Source organism: Natator depressus, chromosome 3 (genome assembly GCF_965152275.1).
Source record: "Natator depressus isolate rNatDep1 chromosome 3, rNatDep2.hap1, whole genome shotgun sequence".
Lineage (NCBI taxonomy): Eukaryota > Metazoa > Chordata > Testudines > Cheloniidae > Natator > Natator depressus.
The window spans coordinates 159,877,993-159,900,829 of NC_134236.1; the positions used below are offsets into that span (position 1 = coordinate 159,877,993).

A 22,837-nucleotide genomic window follows, 5' to 3' on the forward strand; every position below is an offset into this window, starting at 1 on the left:
AAAGATTAAAGGTTTAGAAAACATGACCAACAAAGAATGATAGAAAAAACTGGAGTTCAGTCTGAAGAAGAGATGAGTGAAGGGGGACATGTTAACAGTCTTCAAGTACATAAAAGGTTGTTATAAAGTGGAGGGTGATAAATTATTCTCCTTATTGTCTGAGGACAGGACAAGAAGTAATGGGCTTAAATAGCAACAACAGAGATTTTGGTTAGACATTAGGAAAAATTTCCTAACTGTAAAGCTATTTAAGCATTGGAATAAATTACCTAGAGGCTATGGAATCTCTCTGTCATTGGAGGTTTTTAAAAACAGGTTAGACAACCATCAGGAATGGTCTAGGTAATACTTAGTTCTGCCTCAATGCAGAGACTGGATGAGATGCCCTATTGAGTCCTATATTTCTATGATTCTATGCTGCAGAGTGGAGGAGGAGCAATGGATTTGTTAGAGTACTGTAAGAGAGCCTCTTTGAGGAGAAAAGCTCCAGCAAACTCTTCCTCAGGGTGGGAAAGCAAAGGAAAAAGGGCTTAAACCCCAATTTTTATATTGCTTGTTCATTCACTATACAAATTGCTGCCTTATTAAGGGCACATTTGCTTTTGTCTTTTTGGTACCGAGAATCTCTAGTGTTTGCAATATTTACCCCTTAGCAGGCTGTGAGGGGTTCTCATCTCTGTGGTCTTGTTCTTGGTCAAGCCTTCTATGATGGCTCATTGCTTGGAGCTGAGCCTGGGGCTGAGGCTCCAGCACACCTGTCTAACCCAAAGCCCCATTCCCTGGCAGAGCGAGGGATTGGCAATTTGTGGGAGTAAGGCATAGCTTGTCCTTGAAAGTTCCTGAAAGGCTGCCCATAACACTTCTTGGACTTGACTCATGCCTGCAGGGTTTCTCTGCTGACACAGTAGAGGGTGGTAGGATCACACTCAAGAAGTACTGTACTGGAGAAGGCAAAGAGTGGGAGTCTCAATAGTCCATTAATTCTTCACCTTAGGAAAGTGAGAGAGGAGCTAAAAGCTGAAATCAAGTGACTACTGCAAGAAAACAAATAAAAATGTAAATTATACAACAAAATGGTAAGGAGAAACAAAACTGCCAACATTGTTGGAGGGAGAAGATATGGTGGTCTGACCTGAGCCCTGGAACCTCCAAAAACAGCACTAGATTGCCTTCAAATTCTACAAGTGAGATGTGTTACCCATTAGTGATGAATGCAGACAGAAGCCTTGTAGCAGAAAAACTACTGGTTATAGTTTCTCTAAAAGGAAATGTCATAAATGCACTGGATTTATTCTGTCCTATCAGCATATGGTACTTACTTTTGACAGGTCTTTGACAGTCTCAGTTTTTCCTGTACCAGCTGGACCAGCAGGACAGCCTCCTAGATTCAAGTGTAGTGCTCCAGTAAGGGTTAACCAGCATCGCTCGGTAAGCGGTGTAATAACCAATCGAGAGGAACAGCCCAAGTACTCATAGCCATAAATAAAGGAGGCATTACCTTGAACTACCCTACATGTGGTGTTCATTTCATTCCATTCATAACGCAACTGCCTGAAATAATATTTGTGTATTAGAATCTTGTAAAATGAATGACAAAGGAATTAACAACACACCTATTCACTGTGTGGAAAATACATGGATTTTTTAAATGCAGGGATAAATTAGACAGAGTTGAAGGTGCAGAAAGAGTCAAACAAAAAATAATAATCATAAATAGGAGAAAATTTAGAAAGCAAAGCTAATTATTTTACGTACTGAAAATAAAGCATCACTTTATCATAATGACATGGAATACTGACTATATGAGTAAAAATACCACAAACTCTGAGGACTTGTTTACACGGTCAGCTAATACACAGCAGACCAGGGTTTTAATGTACAGCACACTAGCTTGCCGGGCACTATTGGGTCTTGTGGATCCTGCTATCACATACTAAAAGTTTTGTAGTGCACTTTGACATACTGATGTTTGAAACATTGGGCTCTTCATCCAATCTCAGTGTTGTCCCCACACCTGGCTCCTTGCCTGAGTCTCTTGGCTTAGCCAGGCCCAGTCTCCTCATGTGCTCTCTAGCCAGTCCCTTCCCATTTCCCTCCCTGGCTTCCAGTCCCAATCTACTCCCCCAACACCTACTTATCCAGCTCCTGTCCCCTCTGCGTTAGAACTAGGCAGCTTCCTTCTTCACGCTCCATGGGCCCAGTGGGCGGGGAAGGAGAGAGAGGGTGGGAGGGGGCACTGACAGCACAGGAGTGTGACTGGCTTCTCTCTCTCAGTTCTGATGCCTGGCCCCAACCTGTCCAGCAGCAACCCAGAGCTATAACGGTCAGGAAAGTCCTGCTAAGCCCCAAACTGGAACATGCCCAATATGGACAGAATATTTGGAGAATTTAGTTGAAAGGCTCTAGCAAGTCTCTATTGGGCATGTGCAAATTGTGATTTTTCAAATGCATATATTTAGGCCAAATTTATATTTTATATATATTTGGCCAAATTTAGGCAGTTTTTGATTGGGTGGGCAAAAGGAACATCCCTGACACAAAGGCTACTCCTCTGCCAAATTTCAAGTCTCTGCTGCAAAGTATGGAGTGACACAGCTTCTCAAAGAAAAGGTCACCAGAATTTTTTAACATAGGAAAACAAGCATTTTCCCTCAGGTCCATTCCCAGAAACGGCCAGTCTTTTTGGCCAAAATTTTCAAAACAAACAAACAGCCCCCCCCCCCCCCCCCGAGCCTGAAGTAAATGCCCAGCATAGAAAATTTCAGCCCTAATGCTTAAAGTTTGGCAAAGTTATAAACAACTGAAAACAGTGTCCAATAATGGGAGGTAATTAGGTGTTGCTATCATCCCCACCTATAATAATTTTAAAACTTTGTACCTTGTCCACTCAAAATCCTCCCTTTTGAAGATTTGTTTATCTATCATACTGGAAAGTATGTCCCTACAATGGATGTACAGAGTAAGCAATGCCTCTAGTGTGGTTTGCTTGTGAAACTGAAGAATGTCAGATGCCATCTCTGCAAGCTGCTCTAGATGTTGGACTAGTTCATCTTGGATTTCTGTCAGTGCCATTTTTGGATCAGAACTCTGGAAACTTCTTGTACAATCCTTGTTAAACATAATTTGGCTCTAAAAAAGGCAAATATTATTCTAGCAGCATTAACTACAATTTCTATTTCTTTGAATTCAAAAGTACATGTTGCATAAATACACAAATTGGTTTAATAATTTGGGGCCAGATTCTGACATCCTTACATTGACCAGTACTTTACTCCACAAATAATGGAGTAATGAAGATAAGTGCTGCTTTTGATGAACAATGGTAGCAGAACCCCATGCTTATTTGATATTTCCCTTCTGAACACAGAGAAAAAATATAATCTTTTCACACTGTAAAGATTATTTTTTTTATCTTAACCTTCTTCTCAAATGATCACATTCTTCTGTATTTTATTTCAGGTAACTGACTCTGGAAATACTAATGATTTTTTCACATTCATAAATGTTATTTAAATGTAATTCACATATAACTATTTTTTCTGTAAGCTTCTGTTACAGCCCTTAAAATTACCCTCCTCCCACTATTCCTATATTTTTACCCTATTAAGTTTGAGGCCCTCATGTCAAGACTGCTATCCCTTCTCTTTTTTCCCTGACTGCTGGGCAATACAAAATGGTCCCACCCTCAAGTAACTTTTAAATTGCTCCAACCACCTCTGATAATCAGAGAACCAGAGTACAGAAGCAGGACTAAACCTGCAGAAATGAAAAGGTTTATGTTAAAGAATCATCTTATCAACCAAGTAGTCAAGCATTTTGTACTGAAATTTAGAAATCTGCATTCATATGGCATTATTAGCATAGGATTTAGATATTTAAAGGCAGAGTTTCTCACTAAAACAGAAATCCAAAATACAAGTGGCCATGGCAATGATACTTACCACAAGAAGTACAATCTGTCCTGGATGAGTCAGAAACCACTGTTTAAATTCCATTTGATTCCACTCTACCACTCCAATATTTACAAATCTACAACACATGTCATACCATTAAAATAAAATTAGGTGATCACAGAAATACTATTAGTTAATTATTATGCTGCCCAGATGCGATGTGTGGAGGGGGGCATGCATGCTCACATGCCTCCCCTCCCCAGATTTGCTGGTTTGTAGTGAGCATGCTCAGTAACACTGCTGAAGCTGCTGCCCTCACTTGCTGCCCCCCCCCCATTGACAGGCATGGGTCGCCTCTGATGCTGCCATATACTAAGATTTTGTAGCAGACTTCATAATCACTAGCTAATATAGCAAGTATTTTGACAAACCAGGCTTTGCTATTCTGGATATTTTTTGGATGCTACAGCAGATCACCAAGGGCCCAATGATGCAAAGTCCTCATCACCTTCAGTGTCATATGAGGTGCTCAGAACCTTGCATTAAGTGCTTTGCATCTTGTAGAACAGACCCTAAAAGAACTACCATGCCATATGCAAGCATTTTGTCCATAAAACAAATTGCAATATCTGTGCTTAACATCAGTTTCAAAAATTCCTCCTCCAGATGATGACAGCTCAGACTACAGAAGCAAATCCCACTGCTGCTTCAGTGTCTGCTTACTGATGCCATATCAGACCAATACATTACCTAATTTTACAAAAGAAAAACCACTCCTCTTTCAAATAAAACCACTTCTCTGAGAGTGAAGGCATCCATAGTAAAAGATGTATAAAATAAATGGGATTCCAAGAAATTTTAATTGCCATCACTATTCCCTATAATGACTGTGACAGACGTGAGACTTAGGAGATATGTAAACTTCAAAAGACTATTATATTGAAATGGACCAGAGAGGGATGGGCTTTTGTGACAGTAAGAGTTAAATGTGTGTTCAGGGTCCTGGCTTACTGAAGGAATTTCCTGTGTAATTTCTACTTGTAGTTAATGTAAGCTCCCCAACATTGGTTATGCCAAAAATATCTGGCCTTTGAAGCTTTGCCCCAGACATGAGGAATGCTGACTGGTGTTACATGTTTCAGGAAGTCAGAGGGCAAAGGCCCAAACCATGTGAAGACACAGCTGAGCTGTCCCAGGTAAGGGTACCAGGTCTGTCTCGGGCAAGTAGGAGCAATCACGATGACATGAGCTCTGTCTATTTTCAGCAGGACTTTAAACAGTAGAGGTAATGGTGAAAAGGTGTAGAGAAGGTCCCTGTTCGAGGGATGAGGAGAGCATTGCCCAGGGCATATTGACTCATTCCCACTCTGGAGCAGGAGCGTGAATATTTCTTATTCATGTGAATGGCCAACAGGTCTGTGGACAATGTCCACCATCATCTGAATCCATCGTGAAGTATTGTTGAATGTATCTCCCACTTGCTGTTGTATGGAAATTTGTGACAGACTTTCCGCTATCAAGTTTTGTGTGCCCGGGAAGTAAGCCGCAGACAGTGTAACTTTGTGGGAGATGCACCAATTCCATAGCCTCATTGCTTCTGCGCATTGGGAGGGCGATCTCGCTCCCGCTTGTCAATTGATGTAGTACATACAGGCTATGCTGTCTGTTAGGATCTTTGTGTGTGATCCTGTGATCAGTGGGAGGAAATGGGCACAGGCACTTCTGACAGCTCTTAGCTTGAGGAGATGGATGTGAAGGGACATCACCATTGATGACCACTTGCCTTGTGCCATGAGGCCATTCAGAGGCACACCCCACCCTATGAGTGATACATCGGCGGTGAGGAACAATGATGGTGAGGTTTGCAAGAAGAGGATCCCTTTGCAAATGTCAGCTGGGTCCTTCCACAAGTCTAAGGAGTTTTTGATCTTGGTGAGATTTGTCCAGTCTGTCCCTGTTTGGTCTGTAGACCAAACTAAATTACATTTGGAGGCATCACATGTGAAGACCCACCACCGTTCTTTCTGTGACCCAAGAGGTGGAGGCAGAGTCTAGCTGATATTTATGGGCTGTTCTGAATAGTCTCCATGAGCATGACTAAGCATAGAAACCTGTGTTGAGGCAAGAGCCCTCTTGCCTGTAACAAGTCAAGGTCAGCCCCTATGAATTCCAGGCATTGCCCTGGAGTGAGGGTTGACTTCTGGGTGTTGATCTGTAGGCCCAGTTCTGTAAACAAGTGCATCATAGATTTGGTGACTTGGAGACAATCATCCAGGTACAAGTAGATCATTATCCCTTGGGAACTTAAGTGAGTGGCCACCACTCAGAGAACCTTGGAAAATACTCTTGGGGCCATTGATAGCCTGAAGGGTAGCACTCTGTCCTGGTAGAGGTCATGTCCCAGAGTGAATCTGAGAAATCATCTGTGAATCAGTAGGACTGAGATACAGAAATAAGCGTCCTGAAGGTTGAGGGCCAAAATCTAGTCTCTCTGTTCCAACACTGAAATGATAGTTTCTAAACTTACTATCTTCAATTGTTGAGCCTTGACAAACTTGTTGAGAGCTGATGTCTAGTATGGGTCTCCAACCTTCCTTCCTTTTGGATATTAGGAAATAATGAGAGTAGAACTCTTTGCCTCATAGAAGTTGAGGTACTGGTTCTATGGCTCCTAACTGGAGGAGACAATCTACGTCTTGTCATAGTAAACTCTCGTGAGAAGGGTCCCTGAAGAGAGATGGGGAAGGGTGTTGTGGAAGAGGGAGGGAGGCAAAATGGATGAAATACCTGGTTTGAACAATCTTTAGGACCCATTGGTCCGACGTTATGCATTCCCAGACACTGCGGAATGCTACCAATCGGTGGCCAAATGGGTGTGAAACACTGGTCGGCTGTGTCACTCAGGGGGAGTGGTTTAACAGCACTTCAATCTACCCATCAAAAATGGTGCTTTGATGTAGAGGGCTGAGATGAAGAAGATGGTGGGCCAGGTGGTTTGCATGTAGGGAATTTCCCTTTCTTGCTTTGTGCCTCATAGTGGCATTGAGATTGAGATGTGTGGTCGATGCTGGGATTGTGGACTCAATTGTCTCTTTTGTCCTGGTGTTAGATACCCAGTGACCAGAGAGTGCCCTGGAGTCCTTCAGGATGTGATAGGAGGCATCAGTCTTTTCAGCAAAAAGCTTTGTGCCATCAAAAGGAAGGTCCTCAACAGTGGACCGCCCCTCTTTCAGGAAGCTCAACAGATGAAGCCATGGCACAAGTTGCGTCACCATAGCCACTATGTCCTCCATATCTAGGACAGATTGCCGCGATGTCTTTACCCTAATTGGCCCTCCTTTATAATGGCCTTAAATTGGTCACAATGTGATTCTGGCATCTTTTCAATAAAGTCATTCAGTTTTAAATAATTTATGTAATCATATTCGCTATGAGGGCCTATTAGTTGGCGATACAGAATTGGAGAGTGGCCAAAGCGTAAGCTTTTCTAATGAAAAGATCTAGGTGCTTCCAATTCCTATAACAGGGAATAGCCCTTGACTGGTGTTGTCTGCCATGGGAGTTAACAGCATCCACCATGATGGAGTTGGGTGGGAGAACAGAAACTCAGATTCCTTGGCAGGGACATAGTACTTTTTGTCCACTCGCTTGCAGGTCGGCGCCACTGGTGATGGTGTTTGCCACACAGTTTTTGCTGGGTCTTGGAGGAGGAGGAAAGTGGAAAATGTCAAAGAGTTGATAGCGAGTGTCCTTGACTTCCTCCAATGGTATCCAGACAGTGTCTGCCACTCTCTTATCCAGCTCCTGGAAGAGGTGAAACTCATCTGCTAAAGATGATTGGGGAGCCATGACGACTTCTTCCGAAGAGGAGGAGGACATGGTCCTTGGTGTCACTTCTTCCTCAGTACTGGCCTCCTGTTCCCCTATGTCTTGTGGAGGTTCTGAAGCACTGGATGCTGCAGGCAAGGAGATGTATCTTGATGGCTCTTGGGTGAGGCTTGAAGCCCGAGAGGCATGCTGGCAATGTGCCACCCAAGGTTCCCATTATGGCTACTGGGTGGTGGGGGCATACAGCCCAGTGGTGGAGCCCATGAGTGGCCGTACGAAGATGGCGGAGCCATCTGTGGGTATATCCTAGGGCTCTGTTGGTAGTGAGTACCACACAGGGCTTGGGAGAAGTACTGCAACACTACCTCCTCTGTCTCTCTGGCTGAAGCCTCACTAGAGAGGGGCATGACATGACAGTGTGGATACTTCCTGTGCTTAGTAAATGCTTGGTGCAGTTCCCAAGAGGTGAGGACCCAGATGCGTCTAGCATGCAGAGGTCCCTGGAATGGTGGGATTCTGCTAGTACCAATCATCCCAGGGTCAGTGGCAGTGCCGGGCCAGCCATAGCTGGCAGAACTGATGTGGACTCACATGCCGGGAGTATCTTTTAAGAGGAGTGCTTACTCCTGTCTTTTGGTGCCGATGACTCAGTGCTTGTTGCCTGTCGGGTCCGTGGGCCTGCTAGCCATGCCATTTGCTGTCAGTCTCCATGAGCCACGGGTGCCAGACTGAGATTGTCTTGGTGCTGATGGTGCCAAAGATACCAAGTGCAATGGAGATCGCTTACAGCTATCTCGGAGCTCACTGTGGGGACGTCCTGCTCTCTTCATAGATGATTTATGAAAGGGGTCCGCAGCTTGTTTCTTCAACCCACAGCCCTTAGATGTAGAGGGCTTGGGGAAGATTCACATCTGCCAGGTGATTTGGGCTGGAGAGCAACCTCCATGAAGATGACCTTCCAGAAGATCTCTGTCCTTAAGGGATCTTGGCTGGAGTTGTTGGCAAAGACCACACTTCTACTGGATTGGCCTTCTCCAAGGCAGAAAATGCACTGAGAGTGCTTATCCACAACTGGGATTGCCTCTTTACAAGTGAGGCGTTTTTTGAAGACCGATGCACCGAGCATACCCTGCTGGGGGGAAAAGAGAGAGAAGACCAGGAAAGAAATTAAAGTCTTTTTTTTTTGGATTTTTAAGCGTAAAATAAGAGTCTCCTAGTTATAGTTCCAGTTGTAGTTATTTTCTAACTATAGGTATGTAAAATAAAGCATGAGTCTTAATGGACTGCTAATGGCTTGAGAAGGTTGAGAAGGATCTGAGGGAGGTTAGCCCACGTGCTCTGACTAGCCTCATGGTGCAACACAAACAGAGGCAGCGCATGTGCAGGCCTAACAGACACTGTTACCGAAGTTCTCCGATCAGCAGTGCAGGGACACAAGTGCACCTACAGTTGAGCACTCATAGGGTCATTACTTGACGAAAAACTTCCTAACTGTAAGAACAGTAGGACAGTGGAAAAAACTGCCTAGGGACATTGTGAAAGCTTCTTCACTGGAGGTTTTCAAAAGGAGGCTGGATAGTTATCTGACTTGGATGGTTTAGACACAACAAATCCTGCATCTTGGCAGGGAGTAATATTAGATGACCCTTGTTCTGCCTTCTAGCCCTATGATTCTATGATTACTCACCTTGCGCAGTAACTGTGGTTCTCTGAGATGTGTCGAAGGTGCTCGTCTTCAGCTACGCATGCGCCTCTTGAGCCCCTGATCAGAAATTTTACATTAGCAGTGTCCGTTCAGCCTGCATATGTACTCTGTACAACTTTGTGCTGCACACTGGGCTGCATGGGCGAACCACCCTCAAGTTTCTTCTCTATCAGAATGTCCAAAAAGGAACAGTCCGAAGCAAAGGGGAAGGAGGGCAGGTAATGGAGTATGCATAGGAACATACATCTCAAAAAAACAGAGTTACTGCTCAGGGTGAGTAACCTCCTCTTCTTTAAGTCCAGAAGGTAATCCAAGATGGCTGAAGCGGATTCAGTCACAAGATGCTGACAGTGACACCAGATATTGAACCTTTTCCATTTCTGAAGTTAAGTAATCTGAGTTGACTCTCTTCTACTGTTCAGTTATACCTGTCGAGCAGGTGCATTCCAATCCAATGAGCCATCTAGCAGCCATGGAGATGGAGGTTGGGGTGAAGCACACAAGTGGCATCCTGGGAGAGAAGATGAAAGATGATCAGAAGCTTGAACATTGGTTGGACATGCAGATGAAGCAGATAAGGATACCAAGCCTGTTTTGTCCAGTTCAGTACTATAAGGATAATCCTTGCCGTGTCCTGTCTGATCTTGTTCCTCACTCTTAGTATTAGTGTCATTGGAGGGTATGCAAAGAAAAGTCCCTTGGTCCAGGGAAAGAGAAAAGCATCCCCCAAAGACTGGCAACCTAGAGCTCCTCTTGAGCAGATTGAGGGCACTTCTCGTTGCTGAATGTGGCGAATAGGTCAACTTGTGGAAGTCCCCACCTTTGGAATTAGCCCATAAAGACTTTGAGAGTCCAACTCACATTTTGTAGTCTTAGGAGAAGTGCCTGCTGAACATATTGGCTGTGACAGGGACTCCAGGAAGGTAAAAGGCTGAGATCTGAATCTGATGAGCTATAACACCAGTTCCATAGCTTTATAGCTTTGGTACACAGGGAGGGGACTCTTGCTCCTCCTTGTTTCTTGACATGACATAGAACATGCAAGCTACATTGTCTGTCATGATCCTGACTGATCTGCCCTTGATGAGGGGTAAAAATTGAAGGCAGTCATTTCAGGTTGCCCTGAGTTCCAACAGATTGATATGGAGACAGTTTTCCTGAGGTGACCATCTGCCCTGAGTTGTGAGGGTACTGAAATGTGCTTCTCACCCTAACAGTGATGTGTCCATTGTCACAGTTACTGTTGGAATTGGGTGGATGAAAGGGATGCCTGCACAGACACTGAGTTGATTTTTCCACCAGTCTAAAGAGTTCTTCACCTGGAGGGAACCATGACCTGTTTGTCCAAGTTGTCTCTGATCAAGGAATTGATCCTTCTGAAGGATCTGCAGCATGACAGGCATAGTCTTGCATACTTGGTCAAGGCGCAAGCTGCCACGCAACCCAGAAGCTGTAAACAGCTCCTCATTGTAGTTTGGAAACTGCATTGAATTATCCTGATCAAATTTGCCAAAGTTATGAATCTGTCTATGGTAAGAGAGGCCCTGGCTGCACAATAATTCAAGTGCAGCCCCATTAACTATATTCTCCATACAGGGATTAACATGGATTTTTTTTGTTTCGCTGGAGACCCAATTCCTGGAAGAGAGAAAGGGCTGTCTGGATGGAAGTCAGTACAGCTTTCCAAGATTGGCCCTTGAGCAGCCAGTTGTCAAGATACAGGAAAACTAAAATTGCCTCTCAGCAGAGGTAAGCAGCTACTACCTCCAGAACTTTTGAGAATTCCTTTGGAGCTGAAGAGAGACCGAAGGGAAGTATTCAATATTGAAAAGGCTCCCAGCCCATAGTAAAATGTAGGTATTTCCAGTGTGTGGAAATGGAAATATATAGAGAAATAGGCATCCTGTAGATCGAGGAAGGAATTATAGCTCCCAGCATCACCATCCTGACTGCTGTGACTTTACAAATTTGTTCAGCCGTCTCAGATCTAAGCTCAGTCACCACCCTCTGTCCTTTGGCATGAGAAAATACTTTGAGTTAAACCCTTTCACCTTGTGAGAAAATGGGATCATTTCTATTGCTCCTAACTGAAGGAGAGAATGCATTTCTCAAACCAGTATAGTCTCATGAGAGGGGTCCCTGTAGAGGGATGGAGAAGGGCTGCAGGAGGTAGGGAGGGAAGGGATAGTGTAGCCTAATGTTATAACCTCCATGACCGACTTGTCTGTTGCAATATGCCACCAAGCCTGTTGGAAATGGGAAAGGTGGTCACCAAAATTGGGAAGATGGGCAAAAGTTTGTAGCTTGCAAGCTATAGGTGAGGGAGGAATTGAACCCTCGATCAACTCATCCTAATGGTTGTTTCAGGGACAAGTGGGTACTTGCTGAAGGAGGGTGATGAGCTCTCTTCCTCTGGAATCTTTGTCTCTTTCTAGCGGGTTCAGTGGCTCTGTAAAATCAAGAGAACTGGGAAAGGTGCGGGCAGTTTGAGACCTGCTAAATCTCCTTTTGTTCATAGGGGTGTATATAACAGAGATCTCAACATGACCCTGGATTTCTTCAGTGTATCTAGGGACTCATCTGTAGTTCCAGATAAGAACTTTTGACCATCAAACTGGAGATCCTCAAAAGTATTCTGAAACTCTCTCATGAACCTCAAACGCTAGAGATATGACGCCCTATCCATAACAACCGCTGTGGAGAGGGATTTGGCATGGTCATCTTCAGTATCTAAGGAGGCTTGGAGAGATGTTCTGGCTAATAATTGACCCTTCACAAAGATGGTCTGAAAGTGTTGTAATTCATGAAGTCATACTTGCCCATGATCGCCTGACAGTTTACGATCCAAAATGGGACGAATATGAATGAGTAATCCTTTTGTCTAAAAAGGTCTAACTTCTTCTGGTTCTTATCATAGGAGACAGACCTGGTAGCTGTTTACCCCTCTCACTTACAGTATCCACTACAAGAGAATTAAGTCTGTAGGGGTTGGGGGAGAACAAAAATTCTGAGTCCCTGGGAGGAACATGGTATTTCTTATCTGCCGGTTTGCAAGTTGGTGAGATGGGGTGGCAGAAGTTAGCCACACAGTCTTTGCTGCACTTAGGGATGCTTCCCGGGTAGTGCAACCCAGGTGGATGTTGCCAACGACAGAAGGTCCAGGGGCTTGTGTTGTGAGTCTTTAGCTTCTGCAAAAGACATCTGAAGGCTGTCAACCAACCTCTCCACAAGATCCTGGAACTGGCAAAAATTGTTGGTCATCAATGGTGGTGGAGGCATGACTGCCTTGTCTGGAAATGAGGATGAAATAGGAGTTTGAGGGGTAGCCTCTGTGATACTGCACCCCATGTTCTTCATAGTGATATTATGATAATATGATTATGACATAGTTATGATGTATTTCATGCAAGATAAATCATGTAAGAGGTCATTGAAAAAGTTATGATTTGCCAAATATGGTTATCCTATTTGTATGAATGTATTTTTGTATCTGAAGTTATGAATATTGATTATGTATCTGTACAGCTGGGGAATCATAACTCAGGGGCAGATTGAAGGGGGGGTGAATTTTATGAGCTTATGCTGTACAGTTCTCTGTGCAGCACAAGACGGTATAATTCTGGGGTTTTACTCCAGAGGGGGTGCGTGCCTGAGGAGCTGGGAGTAGCTTTCCCATGCAGGGGCTGGTCAGAGAGCTGCTTGTAACTGCAGCTGGGTGTGTCCCTACCTGTATGTATGCTGGTGATAGTGCAGGCTGGAGGGTTTTGTAACTTGTCACACCAGTACAGTGTGAGAGGGAGCCCAGGCTGGTGGGTCAGGGGGCTCAGTGGTACCCCAGTTCCGGGTGGCACCTAGGGGGAACCCGTCACAGCCTCCTTATCCACTGTATTCTCCTGTTCTTCAGAGATCTTCTCATGAAGGGGGTTTGATGGGGAGACTGTATAACCCTAGCCTTTTGGTGTAATGGAGCTGGAATTTGGCAAATTGCTGCCGATATGCTGCCAAGGACCTTGTATGGGCCCCTGGGGGGAGGGGGAGGCCATACGGAAGAAAGGGGGGCACCCAGAAGTGATTCTACTGTTCCTGTTGTGGACCTGTCAAAGTATGGCTGTCAAAGTATGGCGTTCTGTCCCACTATGCACCAATAATAGGAGACTGACTATATCCATCATCCTTCTCAATATCCTCCAAAGCCGGGGGCCCCAGTAAAAAAGGCAGAGAATCTTGCAATACTGGGAAGCAATGGTAATCCAGAGACTGGGATCTTGGTACCAAGAGTTGTTTGGTACCCATAAACAGTGGGGACTCCAGCTCATCTAAATCTGATAAGTCCCTGGAGTAGTGGTATTCCTGTGGTATGGAGTGGATCAGTACCAATGCAGCAGTTGAGGTGGATAGTACTGTTGATCTGGAGCAGGTAGGTGCTGAGGCTTCAGGTGTCTGGTGCTTCAATTTTGTCAGAGGGAGAAGGCATCGATGGTAAGTCTGATGTATACTGTGCCATTCTACAGAAGTGTATGTCCTGGGCATCCTGTTTTTCATGGTACATGGGCCTGCTGGAGCCATATTCTCTGAAACACTCCCGGATCTTCTGGCTCTGCTGGTACTGGAGGAAGAGTTCATTGCTTCCATGGTACCAAGTTGAGAGGTTGAGGCCTCCAACGCTGGAAATTTAGTGGAAGATCGGGGCCTTTTGGAAGCTGTCTCCTTATGATGGGAGACCACGTTCCTCTTCTTTGGAGCTTTCCCTGAATTCTCTAAAGTCTTCCGCCTCTTAAGGGAGACCTGAGCTGAGGTCAAAGGGGTGCGACGTCTGTTCAGAGACAGATGTTTGGGGAGGGGCATGCTACCGATTGCTCCTGAGAATAAAGCTTATATAAGGAGAAGAGGATAATTCAGAATCAAAACAAGACAGAATAATGCTTCAAGTGTACATGAAGTGGAAAGAAATGAGGTTTGTTGGGACTGAAAATTACACACCTAAACCATCTGCACAATTGTTTTTTTCAGAAGTGTTAGTACAATTTTGTTTGCTGTTTAATATGTGATTAGACTATTGAGAACCATCCCCCATCTTCAACTGGAATTGCACATAAAATATGCTCCAAGAGCAGTGAAATCATGCTCTGCTGTCTTGAAAAGACTAGTCTGGTTATCTCAAATGATACATGCCAATGCTACCAAACATAAGCCTGAAATTCTGTACATTGTCAGTTTTCATTTAGCTCTAGATAAGAGTGTTTATGGTATGCAGTTGCTTGGTTTTTTTTAAATATAATTGTAAGTCTCTTGTTCAAGTAAGCTCTTTGGGGGCAGAGACTATCTATCTCCTACTGTGTGTTTATACAGCATCTAGGTCAATGGAATCCCAATCATGATTGAAACCTCTGGATGCTACCACAAATACAAATAAATATATAACACAAATGACTGTAATAGAGAATTTTTTATTCAATGGGAAATATATACTTACTTTTTTACCATATCAAACATGCTGCTCTCTACATTTCCTAGCCACTGCTCAACAGGGCCTCTAACACGAATAATCCTGTAATGTAGAATTTGAAATGTCAGTACTTACTGAAAACAACTGAACATTTTAATTTCATATTCTTAGAACTTTATTTCAATTGTAGGGATAAGGAGTTCTACTGCACCTCTTATTTCTCAATTCTACACACTTGAGCGTCATCCAGTGTGTGAGAAAACATTTCCTCTCCTTGGAATCACTGTCTTTCTCCAGGAGTTACAGACTCCTCAGGCCCTGATTCTGCAGCTCGTTCATGTGCATAACTCCCAAAGAAATCAATGGAAATTTAGTCTCCATGGGGATTGTGGGCTTAGACCCCTTGTATAATGCATGAAGGATCTCATCCAGAAAAGAATGGTTAATTACCTTAAAGTAACTCTAGTTCTTTGTGACTTGTTCATATCTATTCCACTCTTGGTGCGCATGCACCCCGCCCCAAGATTGGATTATTTTGGCAGGTGGTATCCAGTGGGACCACATCACCCTATAAGTTGGTCAATGCAACATTTATTGAAAGGCAAAGTGTTATAAACCATGAATTTACGGTATGTTTTGACTTTTCTGACACTTCTTCCAAAACAGTTGTTGTTTGGCTTGTGCTAGAAGCTTTGTAACCTGCACTGGAACCAATTAAATGTTTGGTATGTGAGAGCTAGGGCGGGCAATATAGTGTCCCTCCCCAACGTTTAATTAATAATGTTGCAGCAAACAATTTTAAACCCATCTCACATGTCTGTCCATCATTAGCCAGCTTGTCCTGGTCAAAGTGTTCTGAAGGCCTGGAAGGTGCAGAGCTGCTGGTGTGATTTGACTCAGAAAGCGCCAGCTCCATTGCTGAATGGCCTCTTGCTTCCCCTTGTCTGATATAATATGTCAGCATTTGTAAAGTAGCAGCAGGAATGCCTGGCATGCCAAGTGAATGGCTCTGAGAGGTAGGATAATTATGTGGAGACAAGCTTCCAGAGGGGAACACAGGACCTGGATTTAAAGGTGATCTAGCTGAGCTCCCCATTGCTGAATGGAGGGGTCTGGCACCAGAGACTTGAAAGGCAAAGGTGCAGAGAAGGGTACCCCACTGCATACTTTTCCCCACCAGTTTAACTAGGAGAGAACTTCTGGGACATGACCTCTATGCCCATTGGATGTCTTCCTCATATATACACTGATTTCAAACACTCTTGCATGCAGTGTAGGTGAAGTCTGGCTAACTGCATCACATAGGGCATGAGGATATATGTCCCAAAAGTCTGAGTTGGTCACCATTTGGGATCTGGATCAGCCTGTTAGGCGAGGTATGGGCTGATCTGGATCCTTTGTCTCCTTAGATAACTTGTCATGAGAGCCAAGCCCTTAGTGAACACCCTTGTGCCATGGAAAGATGAAAGGGCAGGACCCTGTACTGTAGTGAGATATTCCTACTAAGAATCTGAAGTATTTCCTGTGGGACAGATGAATGGATATGTGAAAGTAGAAGTCTTGCAGGTTGAGCATCACAAACCAGTCTTGAGGATCTAATGAGGAAATTAAGGAGGCCAGAATCATCATCCTGAAGTTGAAACAACAGATTAATTTATTGTAACTTCAAAGTCCTGAATGGAACACCAATCTCCCTCCTTTCTTCTCCTGGATAAGAAAATAATGGGAATAAAACCCAATACCTCTGAACTGTAAGGGCACTTCTTCCACAGCTCCCATTTGTAGAAAGAGTCTATTTCTTGAGATGGGGAGGGTAGGGGGAAGCATGAGGAAGGAAGTGGAATTGGATAGAATACCCCTTATTTAAATTTTTCTGGGTCCACTGGTATAACATGATCCAAGTTCAGGCTTTGTGAAATTGGTGATGGATAAAACAGAGTAAAAGGAAGAAGATCCTCTGGAGGATCCATCAGACTCTCAATACTGGTATCAAAACTGCTAGCTGGGGGAAACCGCAGAATGTGCAGCAGTAGAGGAAGAGGCAGAGGATTGTCAGTGGAACTTCTTCTTTCTTGATGGCTCCGAGGTCCTTTGAGGCTAAGAAGAAGAGGAGGAACACTGCATGAAGGAAGTCTGTGGTCTTGTTTTCTCCTTGGGAAAGAGAAAGCCATGAGAACACATAGAAGCCATGAGAACACAGAGGTGCGCTACAGTCCTTTAAGAAATGGAGATCCTCACCCTTGTTTTAATTAAAATGTTAAAGAGAAGGTCCTTCTTTGATGTTTGGACCTCCCTGTGAATCCCTAAAGATTGGAGCCAGGAAGGTCTTCCCATCATGGCCACAGATGTAGCCATAGCATGCATCACTGGGTCGGACACAGTGTGTGTAGCCTGTAAGAAAGTGTAGGTTATCAGCTCTTCTTCAGACATGATGGGTCTTTAGTTCCTGTTGGTGTTTTTGTGGCAGTTTGTCCCAATTCAAATAATTTTTATTTGGACAGAAGAACTTGACATTGAGCCACACATCTAGAGGCTGGCAGATGAAAACACTGTGTGTGAGAATAGGTCCAATATCTTTGGGTCTCTCTCCCTCAGTATAGATTTGGGAGGCCCCTACTGCTTCAACCTATCTTGGATAGCAGCTACCACAAGCAACTGTGGTACTGGGTTGGAATAAAAGTACTCACATCCTGTGGCAGGCACTTGGTACCTCTTGTCAGCTCACTTCGATGTGATCAGAATGGACTCTGGGGTGTGCCACAGATCTTTCACACGTTACAACAGTTCCTCATTTAGGGAGCTCCTGAGCCTGCCAGGCATGGAAGGGTGCAAAGTGTCCAGGAGTTTGTGAAGTTTGTCCTGAACCACTTACAGAGATATATTCGGAGTGTCTGCCATGAGCTTGATCAAATTCTGGTGGAACACCTTTAAACTGCTGAATGAAGTTGAATGAATAAATCCAGGGATTTACTGTCTTGTCAGTAGAGGATGAGTTCGCAGTCGTGACACTAGACACAAGTTGATTCTTCCCCTGGAAGATTTTATTACTCACCACTTTCTTCCTCCTGTACAGAAGCACAGTCTACTGAACGTTGGGTAATGAGATGTCAAGTGCTGAAGGATCGGTACTGGAAGATACATGGTACTCTGATTTAACGGCTACTTCTGGTGCTCTTTGGACTCTTCTCAGGCTATTAGATGCCCTTCCGCCACGGAGCTGTGAACTACAAGTCTTGTGCCTTGATTCAATACACACTGGAGAGGATGATCTATGTCTCAGCTCAGTTCTGGACTGGTGCTCTTTCCCACCCATAAGAGGTCATCAAAGCCATAATGGAGGAGGACGGGGTCTCTTGGTCAATGGATCCTGAGAACACAGGGTAGAATCTCAGCTCACAGGCCACTTGTGGAGCAAGACTGATTGTAGGACTGAGGTCTAGCTGCATCCTTCCTTTGGTGTCTGAAGAGGATTCCATAGCGCACTCAAGGAGGAACAATTTCAGGAGAGCTTCTCTAGCTTTTTTGAGTCCACTTAGAGAAGAAACAATGTATGGTACATTGTTCAAAAATGTCCCTCTCCAACAGATACTGCTGGCCAAAACAATCCAATCTTGCATGCATGGGGTATATGTGCACCAAGAGTGCAATCCATGTGAACAATCACTTGGGAAATAAAACCTTTAGGTTTTATGTACATTTCTGAATCCAATGAAACACATTCTTTTTCCAATAAAAGATAAGTTACCAATTATTGACATTTATATGGCAGATCTTCTCCTTCATTCATAGTCTATTTCCCCATAGCAGTAGTCACTCCTTAAACATCTTGGGCCAAATCTTCACTAAGGATCTGACCTCTCTTTGTTACATGTGTATCTATCTAAGTTATAATTTATTTATTTTGTGACCAATCAGTAGATTTAATAAGCTTAATATCTGTTGTTTTTAATGTTCCAATATAGCTCTAACATATTGTTTGAAAATCCCTAACAGCCATATTCCAATTTTCAGGTTGTGTAATGCAATTTTGCTGCTCCCTTCCATACTGTGCACCTTTTTATATTGTTAATCAGTACACTGTTCTTTTTTAAGCCCCTGCTCTGACATTAACATTCTTAATAATTTGTCCAATTTTGTTATCTGGCTTCATTATCACTTTTTTATTTAAGATTCAAAAACTGAGGTAGCAATGTATGCATTTCATAAATGATTAATACCATATTTATGCTTTATAGCTCCATAAATGGCATGCTAATCATGTAAAACATAAGCGAAACTGTTCTAGAGAATAACACAAGTGGAAGAGAGAATTAGTGTGCATCTCTATTTTGGGTAAGTACAATTAGAGAAATAACTAAGAGCCTTCAAAAATTAAAATATAATATTTAGCACTTACAGTATGTAGTGCTTTTTTTTCATCTATAGATTTCAAAATTCTTAACAAAAGTGGGATTATTATCCCTATTTTATAGACACCTAATAGAAAAAATGATCTGTTGTAAGTAATGCTGGAGAGATTCAGACAAAATATAAATTAGATTCTTTAAAAAACTTCTCACAGTCAAAGATACTTTACATTTATGGAAAAAAATATTTTAACCCACTGATTTCAGCGCACACATGAATGTTTGCAGAGTTGGGGCCTTAGTTTGTAGATTATTTAGCTTTAAAATTTTGAATAAGCAATCATGCCTTTCATAGTAGTTGTGTCTTAACTACACATTTACCAAAGAATGGGAAATTTATTACCACATAACTTCCTTTCCGCTAGCAATGTCTCCCACAATTCTGAGAGTGTACGAGCTATTCCCCCTCCTGTTTGCAGTTCAGTGTTGCAGCACAGCTCATACTGGCCAAGCCCTCTTCTCTTGCTTTCAGCCTAAAGATCATTCTAAATCTGTGTAGAATCTCTCAGAATATGATTATTTACAAAAAATTCAATATCAACCAGTAAACTATGTATGGTAGACTAACTGGCCCGCAAACAGTACATAAGAACATAAGAATGGCCATACTGGGTCAGACCAATGGTCCATCTAGCCCAGAATCATGTCTTCCAACAGTGGCTGGTACCAGATGCTTCAGAAAGAGCGAACAGAATAGGTCAATTTATCAGGTGATCTATTCCCTGTCATCCAGACCATCTTGGCTAACAACAATTGATGGACCCATCCTCCATATATATAAAAATTAAAATTTGTCTCTTGGCAAATATGCCATCCATATGTGACAGCAACCAGGAAATAGGATTTAATCAATAGACAGAACATGTGACCAATGTCAGGGGGTTCAAAAGGGTGAATGGTCTGGTCTCTTAGCTCCAGCAACAGAACCCATTTAGGAAAGACTGGTATGATCATAAGTCTGTCTAGCCAGTCTGACTACTCTGAAAAATCTTGAGATTTGAGGATTCTCTGCCAAAAAGTATGAGGGCCATTCATGTAAGATGCTACTTATGGCTACTTGGTGTGCTATGGTGTCGGACTGAAGACCCCCTGTACACACTGTCCTGCAGAAAAACCAGAATAACTGGAATACTAGAGACCTGCGAGGTTTTGTTGTTTTTGTGACATCATGAGCTAAACCTAAACCAGATGCAGGAGTAGGCCTTTCGTATTGAAGGCTGTGTGGAGGACAGTAGAGTTCCAATCACTTAGTTGGACAGTCCAAGGGCAATCAATTCTTCACTTTCAAAAGCTATGTTGTCAGTTGGAAATGGTCTGGATGGAGGATGGGACCGTAGTAGAGGATGTCCAGTCTCACTGGCAGATGCAGCAGGAGTTCCAACGCTAAGCCTACCAGATCTGAAAAACATAGTCTCCTCAGCCACTGTTGTGACCACTTTTGCTTCCTCTTTCCTTATCTTCTAGATCCATTTCCCCATAGGTAGAGGAGGTGGAAATGCACAAAGCAGACTTTTTGGTCATCTGTGTGGGAGAGCATCCATCCCCACAGACATGGGCTATGCTCCCCTGGTGAAGTACACTGGCTGCTTTGTGTTATTGGAATTAGCAAACAGACCAAGTGCTAAGAGGGCATATTACTGAGAGACCAAGTTCAAGACTTTCAGATTCAAACTGACTACACTGTGTTGACTACACATCTGCTGAACAAGCCAGTCTTTCTTATGCTTCAGTTTATGGGTATTGCTCTCATGGAAGAGAGGTTTTTCCCCATCCATTCCATTATTTCTATTACTTCTGAATGTAGAGCTGAGGTCCAAATTCCCCTTTGGTTGTTGAAGTATGCCACTATGGTAGTGATGTAGAACAGGACCAGAATGTTGTTGCCCTTGAGGTGACTCTAGAACTTTCTTAGGGTTAACTTCAACCACTCTAAGTTCCACAAGCTTGTTGCTCTGGCTCCTTTCTTTAGAGTCCTATGTGCCATGCATTATTCTGTGTCTGTGATGTGCACTGCACCCATTAGGTTGGTATCTGTTGTGAGTAGCTGTGGGTCTGTACGGCATATGGAAAGACCCTTACAGACATTTTCTAGGATTGTCCACCATCTGAGGGAGTCCAGAACCTGGTTTGGGACCAGCACCTGATACTGCATGCATTCCAGTAAGTGGTTTCAAACCTTGAGAAGGAACTTCTAGAGAAAATGATATGGGATCTTCCCCAGGGGGTGGTTCCTATACACAAAACCAGAAGGCCCAGTAGTTGGAGACACTGAGATATGGACGGCCTTGTGTTCCTTACAAACACAGATCTAAGCTTTTGGATTTTCTCAAACCTGTTCAGTAAAGGACAGACTACAGCCATAGAAGAGTCTATATCCACTTCTAGGTGAGCTATCTTTGTGAAAGGAATCGGAGCTTTCCTTTCATGTTTATCACAAAACAGCATGCTTGAAGTGTCCAACTTGTGGTGCTGTGTACTGGTTCTTTGGTTGGAGCACTGATCAAAATGTCCTCCAGGAAAGGATACAGATGAAAGCCTGGGACCAAAGTTGAGCTATGACCTCCACCAGCATCTTGATAGAAACTTTGGGCGCTGACAAAAAGGATGGCAGTGTTTTGTACTGGTGGTCAGCTGTGCCATACACAAATTTCAGTAAACAGCAGTGACATGGACATACGAGAATGCGCTTATGCGTCTCCTAGGTCCATTGAGACAAGGAAATCCCCTTTTGACAGGGATTCTACCATTGAGGCTAAGTTTGCATCCACCATTTCATTTTCTTCATTTGTAGAGTGGTGTTAGGTCCAAGACGACTAACTCATACTACACATTTCTGGATAATAAAGAATATGGAATATAGCCCTAAGAACCTTTCTTCTGAGGGTAGCAATTCTATTGCTCTTCTGTCCAGAAGGCGACCGATTTCATTCAGTACTAGCTTGCATTTGATAAGAGTGCTTGAGATGGGTGACTGGATGAAGGAGTGGTGCAGCGGGGCCCTTAGTTCAAGGGAGTAACCAAAACTTACTACCGCTTTCATCCACTTGTCAGTGATGGACAGATGCCATCCATTAGAAGAGTGGGACACTCTGCCTCCTAGATTCAGATGTGGTTAGGGGCACAGACTCATAGGTGAGTCCTTAGAGGTGTTGCTACCACCTCTGGTTTTGCCACTTGATCCATGGCTAAAGGGTTTTCCCTTCACATACCTGCTATCTTTCCTTTGGTATTTTTATGAAAAGGATGGATGAAAGGAACATTTCTGCACTTGTCGTCCCTTTTGAGGCACCACATGGGAAAGGGAGGGATTGCTACAGTTTGCATGCACTGTATACCACTGTCTTATTAAATTTATCTCCAAATAGTGGAGAGCTTGTGAATCTGGATGAGCACAACACTTGTTTGGTGTGCACCTGTGCCACCCAAGGATATAGTCAAATGTGGTGCCCCGCTGCTGAGCTGATAACATGGCCCTGGCTGAGAATCAAATTGCATTCAATGAGACACATATGCCATGAAGTCTGTTGCTAGAATACTTTCTTTAAGTTAGACCTGAAGT

At 43.5% G+C, this 22,837-nt stretch overlaps 1 protein-coding gene across 1 annotated transcript in view; it reads right to left on the reverse strand.

The window, feature by feature from the left end:
• Positions 1–22,837, reverse strand: part of DNAH14 (dynein axonemal heavy chain 14) — a 467,695-nt gene that overhangs the window by 301,759 nt on the left and 143,099 nt on the right. The window contains 4 exon segments of the mRNA XM_074947623.1: positions 1,320–1,551; positions 2,879–3,129; positions 3,942–4,029; positions 14,900–14,974. Coding sequence (XP_074803724.1) covers positions 1,320–1,551; positions 2,879–3,129; positions 3,942–4,029; positions 14,900–14,974 — 646 coding nt within the window.